Below are 13,463 nucleotides of genomic sequence, written 5' to 3' on the forward strand. Positions count from 1 at the left end.
AGGGCTGACGTATGTATTCGCTTGTCTTCTCTCAGCTGGTCCATCCACGTCAACGGGCATGTCCTCAAGGACACAGAAAGTATTATAACCAGCATAGACTAGTCTAGGAAAATCTTGAGGTATAATCACATTCCTCTTGAATGAATGGAAAGAAGTAAAGTCCAGCGCAGAATGCGAGGTTCCTGACGGCTGCAAGGGCAGGACGCACTGTGCGGGGAACTTCTGGGTCAGCAGCAATGACAGGCTTTGTCCTGGAACTGTACAACTTCTCACTGGGTCAACTAAATGACTTTCATTACCCAAAAGAGAGGACTGGTCAGGCAGAAGGTGGTGCCAGAAAAGATCCCTGAACACAGACAAAGTGGAGCGAAGCTGTAGGGAGTGGCCTAGCATAATCGAGTCCTGAGGCAGACGAGGCTCCTTGGCTGCCAGTTCGCCATCTGGGAGCCTGAAAAGACGCCTGTCTGGGAATCAGGAGGCTTTGGTTTATGTTCCAATTTTACTGCTGGCTATTGTTGTGACCTTGGAGCCAGGCAAATCCACCCTGTGCATTTCTGTTTACCCATCAACAATAAGTTTGGGTCAAAGCCATGATAAAAATACAAATCGAAAACAACAGAAGTGCTTCAACCACCACCAATACTCAAAATCAAATATACAGCTTCAAGATCACCACTGGAAAGCAACTAGTTTGTCTTTGGAGAAGCCATGCACCTCTTATTCCAGCCTGACCCCCTGTGAACCCCTAGGTCCTTTAATGGCCTTTCTTTCCCCCCTTCTATCCAAAATCCTGCACAGCAACACAGCTACCATATCAGAACGTTCTCCTATGTCCTCCCGCCTACCAACACTTACCCTTTGGACCTAGATCTCCCAATGATGCCAACTGTTAACATCCTTGTTAGTTCATCACACCTCCCAAGTAGATAATAGCAGTGATAATATCTTCAAGAAATGATTCTAGTTATAGGAATTAATAAAAGAAAAAAGAAAACAAACCAGGGAAAACTTTTGTCAGTATCCTCTCAAATCACACCCCTCGCCCACCCACGACTATTTACCCCATTGTTTGAACAACAAACAAACAGAATCTCTATCAATGTGGTTTTAAAGGAATCAAGTGATCAAGCACTCTTCACTTCCAACTTTAGTACTATACATTGTTTAACCAGCTGTCAAGTTCTGCCCTGGCTAGTTACATATGACTAATCAGTGAAGTGGTTTCTCTCAGCACAGTGTGCAAGAGTCTGCCTGCTGCAATTCCATTTCATAGTCGCTTTTGTAAGATATATCTACCATTACCTCCCATAGGTGGGAAATGAGAAGAGAAAGTGGAGGCAATGACTGGACCTATAAAGAAAGGATGCCTTGGCTCCTGAATGACTCATTTCTAGCAAGTACAGTAAAAAGTGCCTAGAAAGGCACCGGTTAATTATTGCTTAATTACAATGCTCTAACCTGAGTTGGTTTTATTAAGTCCTTGAGGTATCCTTTTACAGTGTTTGTATCCTCCGCTCTACGGGAACTAACGCAGCCAGATGATCCTAGCACACTGAAAGCTACAGCTGATTGCCCTTCAGTGCTAATGGAAGCACAACTGACTGCTTGGCAAACTAATGAAGGCACATAATAAGCAGGTGTGGGAGGAAATGGCCGTATCCTTGGGATTTCCACCCTCACCTTCTTTCCCCGCTCTACAAGAGAGAAGAACATGCAAGTAACAGGATAATTTTTTGTAAAAGACTGCCAAGTTCAATAACTCTTAGACATCAAATTTCCCTATGAAGAGGGGTGTTCCTTAAGGATTACTTTCATACTAAATATCAATCATTTCCCAGCTTACCTTTCCTAACCTCTCATATCAAAAGTTTTGCTTTTTTCTTCTCTCATGTTAAAGGCCACTCCAAATATTGGAATAACATTTTTCTCTAACTTGAATTCTTTTTTTTTTTTTTATAATTTTCTTTATTTATTTTTCCCCCAAAGCCCCAGCAGATAGTTGTATGTCATAGCTGTACATCCTTCTAGTTGCTGTATGTGGGACGCAGCCTTAGCATGGCTGGACAAGTGGTGCGTCGGTGCGAGCCCGGGATCCGAACCCGGGCCACCAGCAACGGAGTGCGCGCACCTAACCTCTAAGCCACAGGGCCGGCCCACTAACTTGAATTCTGTGGTCACTTCTGACTCTAAAATGATTTTACTCTACAAAAAGGAATTACGTGCTGACAATTCAAGTGTCAAGTAAAATGAAGATTCTGGCACTCAGTATACATTGGTTGAGAATGAAGATTGTGATAAACATTTAAATAATATCTATCATGAATATCAAATACTGTATTTTGAGAGGACAAAGCTTAAAACTATAGATATTCTAAGTAGCATTTGGCTACACATATAGCATTTGTTCAAGTAATTCCTCCAAAATGAAGTCCTTATCACCTTGATAGTACAATACTTAAAATAATCAATTGTTGACAATCACCCTGAGTAGTAATAAATAACATTTTTTTTTAATGTCCTATCAACTATCAGGATAAACTTGAGGGTCATTTATACTACTCAGCTATTCAGATAACAAATTAACACAAAAGAGGTCAGCTCATACTCATATCATTGCATTAAAATAATGGTTTTCCTTCTTAAATATATGATGAAATATCTGTTTCTTTGTGTTTTGATATTGCTGTATCACCATGACTATCTTGCCCACACTTTCCAGAATGTCTGAATCTTTTCTATTTTGAAATGATGAAATCATATGTGTAGCTCAAACACAAAGAAAAAAATTTCACACTAGGCTTAAAGCTAAGACAATAGACAACAAACAAGCATTTAGCTTTATAAAATTCATTAAATGACAAAACATTGCTGAGTTACTTGGTATTTTATGAGAAACAGCCTTTTGTTAAAATAAAACAAAAGAAAAAAAATCCTAGAATTTGTCTTCTCAAATTTCTGGATGTATTGAGAATGCTTTATTCAGAACTTCTTGTTTAAAACTAAAACAGACATAGATACACAGAAAATAGCAAACTCCTTAATATTTTGCATAATATAAATACAAGAAAAATACACTTTCAACATGTATTCTTCTTTTATAGACATGTAGTTATCAGTCAAACCATTCTTTTTTTAATTACAGGCTTCAAAAAAGAATCATGATTTCTGTGCAGCTGGATATCGTAGAGGAACCAAAGATGTATACGAAATGCTGCTTATAGTCAAGTATAGGTCCATTATCCAGTTTCTGTAATTCTGAAATCCAAAAGACTCTGTAACGGATTTGTAGGCAAGACTTGACCAAATCTGAATTCATTTAGCAGCACAACCTAACCTGAACTGATCTGAGGCTGTTTATAGCCTTTATTTATACCACTTCATGTGAATACATATATATTCAGCTACAGACATATTAATGTGTCTGAGGATAGAGTATTTCCTCAGCCCCGTAGGGTGAGCTAATAAATATAGGCACATGCACTGAATTCTTAACCACATCTGGTCTCACGGTTTGGATAAGTAATGGTGAGCCTGGATGCAGCTTAGTAAACTCATCCTGTGCTGTTCTGAGCATTATTCAAGGTAAACGGGCCTTCACCTAAGTTCTCCTTACCTGAACTCATCACTTACTGAACTCATTATCCTTTCTCACCAGATTCTCCTAATGACTTTCTTTCTTTTTTCATAAGATAATTACTCCATTAGTCACCCAGCCCAAACTTCCTAGCTACCAGTGATTTCCTCCTCCTCTCACCTCCTCACAGCACATCAGTAGTTGAAGCTTCACAAAGTTCCGTGTATCCCCATCCTATTCCAGACTGGCCCAAACAGTCTCAAGTGTGATGACTGCAAGAAGCTCCAAAATACTTTCCTACTTCCTTTGCACTCCCCTAATCTCTCCCTCTCCAATTCCCACTAGATTCTGCTTCAAGATTAATCTTGTCATCATCTCCCATCTTGTTCAAATACTTCCCTTGATTCTAATACCACAATGGGAGAGATACAGTCCAAAGCATGAGGCTGGCATTTAAAGGGCAAAGGATTTAGACTCAATCTACCTGTCTACTGCATCTCCTGTTCTTTCCTAACACAAACCTTTCATTCCAGTCAAAACGAGCACAACCTCCTCAGCTTTCCCCCGCTCCAAAAACAGCTAAGTTGTTCTCATCTCCTCTGCTCACACCATTACCCCATGACCTGAAATGTGTAATGAATTCTTTGCATCATATCTATTTTAATCCCACTCATGCTTCAGACTCAGCTTAGACCCCAGGTTGGCAGCAAAGTTTCCTTTCACCTTCCTGGTGCACCATGATCTCCCTTCTTGAATTCCCTCAGCTCTCACAGTTTGTACTATTCATTTGATACTTGATACACACTTCCTTGTATTATCAGAGTAATTAATTTTTCATGCATATGTACTTTGTTGCTTTAACCAGATTTTAAATTCCTTGAGAGCAGAGACCATGTCCCATATTTTATGTCCCATATGTTATGAATGAACAAATGAATACCCTTCCATAGCTTACAATAAAAAGGCAACACTGGCAAAGACAACATGTGAAAGACAAAGGAATATTATTTATTCATTCAAATTTATCAAATACTACTATGTTCCAGGCATTGTTTTAGGCATGGAGGATTAAATGATAAGCAACACAACATAATCCCTGCTCTCATAAGGCTTATGGTATGGCTAGGAAACTGGACATTAATGAAATAATTATACAAATAACTATATATACAAATATATATGCTTTGAAAAAGGGACCATACAATATTAACAGCTTCAGAATCATGTTCATATGCTATTCATGTCAACACATTCTGAGTTGGCCTGCCCTCCATCCATGTTAAGAAGAAAATTGCAACTAATAGAGGCTCTCTGCACATGTTAGAAAAGAAAAAGAAAAAAAGAAGAGAAACAGCAGGAACAGTTTGAGAAATACATCGGTCACATCTTGATGTTCTAAGATCCATCCTGGGATAAAGTTATTCAGTCAGAAGGCATTACCTAGCCCCTGATCGCTTTGCCCTTCATAGAATAACTTTCAGGGAATAAAACATCACAGAATTTCTTTTATGCTTAAAAGTTATTCTCTAAACTTTTATGAAAGTTTTCTGTAAGACACAAGAATATGAAATCCATTTCTGTATTTGCCACTTCACCATTCAACGTTTCCTGTACAAAGCAAAGATAAAAGAAACTCTTTATCAGAATTTAGGGCAAGGAAATTCCAGAATTTGGCACCAAGAAAAACTCCCTGTGAAACTTGCAATTTTCATCACTTCTGATATCCAAAGCTATATAATATATCACATTTCCCCTTTTTCTCAGGCTCCAAGGAAGCTCAAAACCAACAAGGTAACAAAACTCATGAAATCCAAACATATTTGATTCTTCCAAAAATATTTGATTCTCAAATATTTGATTTTCTGGGGTCCTCATTTTCTATTCCTGTTGTATTAAGAAAATTAGTTTTTGTAAATCATTTCAATCCTTATTTGGAATAAAAATGATTTCTTGAATAAGCTCAAGAAATTAAAATTCCCCTTTTAATATAAGTCTTATCATCAATGTAATAATTTTGGATTTCTCTACTCATGGATATCTCTGATGTATAATCCTCCAAAAGGCTGGGATGCATTATTTGAACACATGCTTATTTTTTTAAACAATGAAATCATCCAAACAAATGGAAAACAGGGGCATTGGAAGAGTATAAACTGACATTCCAATGGAACCCAGTTTTCATAAATCCTAACGTAATACTCACCTCAACAAGATTCAATGTTAATCCTAAAGAAATTTTTCTGAAATATATCAATTCAGATTTCACGCGTGCTCCTAAATTATTTTCCACAATTGGGAAATTTGGGATTTGTGACCAGTCTAAAATCATAACAGTTTAGTGCTAATATGTAGGAAAATCAACTCTCTCATGTTATTCCAATCATACAGGGAAGGTGAGAGGGGAATAATTTTAAATGCATTTAACCATTTGTGTCTCTGATAACAGGCAATGTCCAATTTGCAAGAGTTGCCATTTTTATTTGAAATAATTCCCACTACAAATTATAAATCAAGAGGGTTTCATGTTCTTAACTAAAAAGCTACAAAATTGTAATACTTATGTTTCATAAAATACAAAATATATAACCAATGAACTGGATTAAATCATGTGCTCACAGAATCATTCACTCATCCTCACACACGCTTTAAATTGGCAATACTGTGTTGTCCTTTTGGAATCTACTAAGAAGAGACTTTTCATATAAAATAAATGAGGGAAGACTCACAAGTTAATAAAATGAAAGGGGTAGTGGCATTCTATTTAATAATTTTATTGGCATTTCACAAGGGAATTACAAAAGAAACTGACAAAATGATTCCGATTATTTTGTAAACCATTTGAATTTCTGTGCTTATAATTAACAATCCCACTCCTCTCAACACATATACACCACCATCACCATCACCACCACTACCACAAGCTTGCATCTACAAATTATTAAAGGTTTAAATATGGCCTTTTAAAAAATGCATTATGGGGGCCAGCTCTGTGTCCTAGTGGTTAAGTTCAGTGCACTCTGCTTCAGTGGCCTGGGTTCAGTTCCCAGGCACAGACCTACAGCACTCACTGGTGGCCATGCTGTGGTGGTGAACCACATACAAAATAGAGGAAGACTGGCACAGATGTTAGCTCAGGGTGATTCTTCTTCAGCAAAAAAAAAAAAAAAAGAATTACGTATAAATGCTAGTTATTTGCAAAGAAGGGTGGAAACATTTATCACATTCCAAGCCAAAAATAACACTATCGTGCTTGCATTACATTTTGGATGCTTTTCTATAATGTTTCATGGCTGTCAGTTCCAAAGCACTCTGCTATACATTCTTTGGTGCAAGTGGACATAAGTGGGAGCTGGAAGGAAGATAACTTAAGTCTGACAGGAGGGAGTCAGAGAAAGTGTCACAGAGGAAATAATGCTTGAACTTAGATATGAAGGAAAAAGAGAAATTTAGCCAAGTTAACAAGAAGGGGACGAGCACGATGGGCATAGGAGAGCATATATGCAAAGGCACAGAGGCATGAGAGAACACGGCAGGTTTGAAAAGCAGCAAATAATTCTTTACAGTGTGAATGTCAAGAGATGAGTTTAAAAGTCAGACAGGAGTTGATCATAACGAGCTTTGGATATTAATCAAAGGAGTTTAGATTTTATTCCGTAGCAACCATTTAGCCATGTAGAAAAATTATTCCAGTAGCAAAATCCAGAATGAACTGGAGGAGCAGAGAATTATTAGGAGCAAATAACTGAGTTTGTGAATGAAGGAAGAAACAATGGCCATGAAAGGAGATGGAAGGAGAAGATCAGTTTGGAGTTCATTAGAAAATTCAATCAGGAGTCGGGTTATCTTATCCAGTTATCACCAAGATTTGTAGAAGGTTATCATTCCTTCTCTAATATCCCATATAATTTCATAGATTTATCATTCTTTCTCTAATACTCCATATAATTTCATAGATTTTTAATAAGAAAAAAAGAAGGAAATTGCCAAATAGAAGTGATAAAGCTGACTACATTATAGAATCTTTCCTATTGTAAGCAAATAAAAACAGGACACAGCTTTGCACTATTTTAAAATAATTTGTAGTCAATAAACCACTTGAAATCTAAAAACACTTTTCAGGGATGAATTATTTATACCAACAGGAGAATTAAAAAGTAAGCCATGGTAAACCAACACACGGACAGATAGAACTATTTGCTGGTTACCAGGAGCTAGGGGGAGTGGGGGGTGGGGACAAGGGGTGGAGGGATGCACTTATATGGTGACTCATAAACAATAATGTACAACAAAAATTTCACAATAAAAAAAAAAGTCAAAATAAAAGAAAGTAAGCCATGGCTGGAATGTGATTATAGTATAAGAGAGAAGACATTGTAATAGAATAACTTAACAAAATGTAGCAATTCTAAAACCAAATGATCTGCCCTTATTATTAATACCACTACCTTCACCATATGATTCTCGATCAATATTTAATATAGGCAGATAACTTGTCTCCAAACTGGATATGTTGGTCTAAGTTTGCCTTAGCTTTCTACACTGAGAAAATTTACTGAATGGATTACAAACACATACAGCCATTGCTTGTAATGGATATCTAGTTTTCTCTGCCCAGCGCTCTCTGCCCATTTTTGGAAACTGACACCCTCCCACTCACCCCCTTAACCTCTTCTATCCATATGATTACTCTGCACAACACCATGCTTGTTCAATGTTTAGTAGATGGCCCCACTAACACCCAGTTCCTGGATGCCCTCTGTGTCAATGACCTGTCTCTCCACTTTACGTTAGCACACACTCTCTAAAGACCACACCCTAGTTGGGAATCACCACTAAAGAATGGCTGTACTATAACAACATGCCATCTAACCACACCCATCAATTCTTTCCCTTTTCTTACTCCCATTTCACTTGTACAGTTTCACCCAAATCTTCAGGCCCTTGCCTACTCTCCCAGACCATCATCTTCCTCACCTCCTTCCCATGTCCAGCCAGAATCCCCTGTTAATCAAATCAATAACTCTTTTATTAGAACCTTCCATTATTTTCCATCCTTTGTTTCCAATACAGCAAGCTTGAGCACTCCCCACCCAGATGAATCACTCTCAAATTCTGTTCCAGGTGACCAAGCTCTCATAAAGAAAACTGCACAACAATTCAAATTTGTGTCATTCAAATTTATGGTGGCTAACTAATCTCAACAGCCCTCAGTGATAATAAGAACACTTTCATTTGTTCCTAGTCAGTTTGCATCTATATTCCCTAGAGTAGCTGTTCCAAACCTTGACTACTATTTTTTTTTTTTTTTGGTGAGGAAGACTGGCCCTGAGCTAACATCTGTTGCCCATCTTTCTCTTTTTGCCAAGAAAGATTGGCTCTGAGCTAACATCTGTGCCCATCTTCCTCTATTTTATATGTGGGAGGCTGTCACAGCATGGCTTGATGAGCAGTGTGTTGGTCCACACCTGGGATTCGAACCTACAAACCCCAGGCCACTGAAGCAGAGCACACAAACTTAACCACTACACCACCAGGCCAGCCCAAACCTCAACCACTTTCTTAACCCTCTTGCATCATCCAATCCCTCCATCTTTATCTTTAGCTCTTCCTTCCCCATAGGAAAATAGGAATCATCAGGTGGGAGGACACTCACCTCTCTACTCCTCCACCTCAAATGTGCCTAGTAGAGTATTAACCTTTATCTCACTCATGACTATTTCTGAGGAACTGGGGTCTCTCCTCCTGTCCTCTCTAAGGCCACTATTTCTACCTGTGTCCTAAGTCACAGACCAAAGAAACCTTCAGGTATGCTGTCTTTCTTCTATATCTTTATCTGCACTTCAATCCAGCTCCTTCCCCCACAGCAACAAGCAGATCAATTAATCTCACTCTTCAAATAAAACCACCACTGTCAACAACAACAAAATCTTCCCTTGATCCTTCCCTTTTTTAGCTACTTCCCATTTCCTTCTATTTCCTCACCAAACCTCTTGAAACTATATACATGTATAATAAATATAAAATACATACATTTTATCAATTTATGTAATAGAAACAGATGGCAATAGTTTGAGGAGTAAATAGAAATTCAGAAGAATATATATGTAATATTATATGTATGTATATATATATTTTTTTATGTGATAATTCCTTAAATCATTGCCACCCATTTCTAACCAAACTTCTAGACTGAAAATACCCACACTAAGTCACCTGTGATCTTATTATTGTTAAATTCAAAGTTCTATTACTAAGTTCTCTTCCTAATTGACTCAGCAGCACTTAAAACTTCCTTTTTCCCCATAGCACGTATCACCTCTTTGCATACTATACATTTATTTGTTTAGTGTCTTTCTCCCTCCTATAGGATCTAAGTTTTTATGGAGGCAGAAACTCCGCCTTTTTGATTCAATGTCTAGAATAATGTCTGGCATGTAAGAAGTGATCAGTGAGTATTTGTTTAATAAAGATCACCCACGTCCTGGCCTAAATCCATCAGACCAGAGGTGGGAACCACACCCAAACTGGGTCAACTTCAGTCTCTTCCCTGAGAGCTTAAATTTGGGACCAAAAGAGTCAAGCCAGTCTCTGTGAGAGGATGTAAACTGATCTTCAGTGTGAATGGAAAATAAAGCAGATATGATAGAGATGGTGAGACAGAGAACATCCTGACGGAATTCAAGGCCCTGGTTCCATTTATCCCAATTATCAAAATAAATTCTATCCTTGGTCTCTGTAAAATATCCCAATATCCTTACAATAAGTTATCTTTTTAACTTAAACTAATTTAGCTCTTTTTCTGTTGCTTACTACCAAGAGATTTCTTACTAATATACTGATCTGTGGTTGAATAAGCTCAAAATAAATATCCTAAAGCCAATGTTCAAAAAAAAAAAAGGAAAGAAAGAATTGAGGGTTAAAAAGTTAGCGTTCCCATTCTAATTCCCTGAATGAACAATATGTATAAATATATGGGCAATGGTTAGCTTACTTTAACAAAAATGTGCTGTGATATGGAGGCACTCTCTTTACAACTTATAAACTCTTTATGATACCATCCGTAGGTACTTTTTATGGGAAAAGAGCTATTTTCATGCCTTCCCTAAGTAAAATACACACATTCATTTTAGCTCTAAAGCCATTTCTTGAAATGAAGTTTGGTACTAATTTTACCTCCTGCTCATTTTCCTTAGGCCATGGAAAAGTAGACCATTAAACAGAGAACAGTTGAAGAATCCAGCTACAACAGTGCATAGCAAATTAAGGCTGGAGGGGAAACTGAAATGCATCCCAAATTGCCATTTAGAAATAACAAAGCTCTATCTCAAAGAACAGAAATTAAATAATTATCAATGTTACATTTCACAGGTACTTACCAAACAAACGCTGATGGAACAGAAACTTGCCAGCTATTAGTCCTATGAGAATGGCAAGTAGCCATAGAAGCACCTTCAGAAGCCTCCAGCCAACTCCTCTAGGGTATTTATTTGTTACAAATGAAAAACAGTTTCCAACAACAATGACGTTGGCTTCTGTTTGGCTATGAGAAACTGGGTCCTCCGCAAATATTAAGAAGTTAAAGAAGATCACCAAGTAAGCCACGATCATGCGAGACCAGGGATGCTGGAAATAATAACGAAAGTCTTTACCCATCCTTCAAAACTTCAGTTCCGCAGTTTATCTGTATAAGAAAAGATACACAGAGTTAGAGCAGAAAGCAAATAGTTTCTCTCTTCCTATTATATGTTCAGATTTCTAATGGCTCCATAAAGAGGTATTTGGAAAAGATGACACCCGTTCCTACTTGTGGCACCAAGACAGGTCTGAGATTGAGGAAAATAAATATGGCCCCTTCTCCGCCACCTAATCCTACCTCTGATCATATGAGGATGTAGGAAAGAAAGAGAATAAAGAGTAGAGGGAGAGGAAGGTACACGAGGGGGAGAACACTGTCCAAAATTGGGATGACAACTTAGATGACATGCAGCGATCATCTCAGGAGGAAACGCAGTGCAAAAAAACAATAATCTCCTCTTTTAGATTATTATGTTACAATCATAACACAGAGTCATTTAAAAATTAGGGGGCCGGCCCAGTGGCGTAGTAGTGGTTGGGTTCGCGCACTCTGCTTTGGCGCCCTGGGGTTCGCAGGTTCGGGGGATCCTCGGGCACACACCTATGCACTGCTTGTCAAGCCACGCTGTGGCAGCATCCCATATAAAGTAGAGGAAGATGGGCACAGATGTTAGCCCAGGGCCAATCCTCCACAGCAAAAAGAGGAGGATTGGCAATGGATGTTAGCTCAGGGCTAATATTCCTCACACACACACAAAAAATTAAACGGATGTAGAAGTAAACTGAGCACATATGAACAAAAAATAAACATCCTCCTCTACCCAAGTCCCTCTCCTCAGAGTTAAGATCCCTTAAAAATTGGACAGATACACTTTCAGATCTTTTTCTATACATTGACAAATGTGCATATGTGTATGCGCTTTTATAAAAATGTTCACAGTCTAGTTGTCAAATAATTTCAACAGAGGATAAGTTTAGTGAAATAGCTAAGTCTAAGGTAGAGTAGTTGTATGCAGGAGGGATTGGGCAACCTTGCTTGTGGGAAGTGAGGAGAAAGGGGAAGATTTCACAGAGAAGGGCATACCCCAGTTCAAGGTTGGAGGATTAGTAGGATTTTTTCCCCAGTGAAGAAGCCAAGGATGCGCAATCTCAGCATATGCGAAGGCACAGAGGCATAGCAAAATATCTACTATGCCCACAGCAGTGGGTCCTAACCAGGATGTATATTAGAAGTACTGAGGCTTTCTTAAAATGCTGATGTCCAGGCCCCACCTCCAAAGTCTTGCTCAGCTCCTCTCTCTTTCCTCTTTGGGAGCCAGCCTGTTCATGAAGAACTCAAGCCTGCCTCAGTCCACCAGGGGTGTAACCGGGTGATGAAGTTTAATTCTGGGGTTCAGTTTTGGTGAGCCCATTTGGTGCTCCAACTAAGCTATATCTTTTTTTTTGAGCAATAAAGCTGATTAAATCTGGGATTAAAAAATAATAATAAAGGCAGGAATTTCACTGCAATCTGCCAATTCTTTTTCCTTTTTTCTCAATTTATTTAGAACTGAAAGAGAAAAGAGGGACCCTTACAAAGCCTACAGCATCTGACTTGCCAGGCTCTGTGCTGGATGCCTGCACGCATCATTATTGCATTTTCACAGCAACTCTCTGAAATACTGTTACCATCATTCCCATCACTTCATTTACAGAGAGGGAACTGAGGTACACACAGATTATGTAACTTGCCCAAAGTCACCCAGCAGGAGAGTTCTGATCTGAGGCTTTGAAGTCTGACCCCAGGGCCTGACCACCATCCCTGCAGACAGCCAGATCAGCGCCAGGCATTTTCCCCACCTTTGAGGGCAGACCCAGGGCCCAGTCCCAGGGATGTCATCCCTTGAATGCCTTCAAGACACATTCTTCTCTGGAGACAATTATATTAAGTCTGGAATGCATACAGTCATGAGCTGCATAACAATGCTTCGGTCAACAACAGACCACATATACAATGGTGGTCCCATAAGGTTAGCACCATATAGCCTAGGTGTGTAGCAGGCTATACCATCTTAAGTACTGTAGGGGAGGAAGAAATTTTCATCTACCCTTCTAGGTTCTTCTGGCTGATCTAAGAATTAAATTGACATAAGACAGATTAACAGGAGAAAGACAAAAGTTTAACAACATGTATACATGGGAGAAACCCAGGAAAACCAAATAACCTGCCAAATTGGCGGAAGCCTTCACCTTAAATACCATCCTCAGCTAAAGACAAAAGATGTTGGGGGTACGGAGAGTCAGGGACTTCAAAGTGAAGGGAGGTAATTCACAG

At 38.7% G+C, this 13,463-nt stretch overlaps 1 protein-coding gene across 4 annotated transcripts in view; it reads right to left on the reverse strand.

The window, feature by feature from the left end:
• TMEM117 (transmembrane protein 117) overlaps nt 1-13,463 on the reverse strand; it is a 446,351-nt gene that overhangs the window by 424,231 nt on the left and 8,657 nt on the right. For 3 of the 4 annotated variants that reach the window (XM_087442530.1, XM_087442532.1, XM_087442531.1), the window contains exon 2: nt 10,951-11,255. In XM_087442530.1, the coding sequence (XP_087298656.1) occupies nt 10,951-11,227 (277 nt within the window). In that variant the 5' untranslated portion in view covers nt 11,228-11,255. Of the gene's footprint in view, nt 1-10,950; nt 11,256-13,463 lie in introns of those variants that run through there. The other variant, XM_014786387.2, reaches the window with a different exon arrangement.

This window comes from Ceratotherium simum, chromosome 17 (genome assembly GCF_057802395.1).
Source record: "Ceratotherium simum simum isolate JZ-2026a chromosome 17, ASM5780239v1, whole genome shotgun sequence".
In the NCBI taxonomy this organism is placed as follows: Eukaryota; Metazoa; Chordata; class Mammalia; order Perissodactyla; family Rhinocerotidae; genus Ceratotherium; species Ceratotherium simum.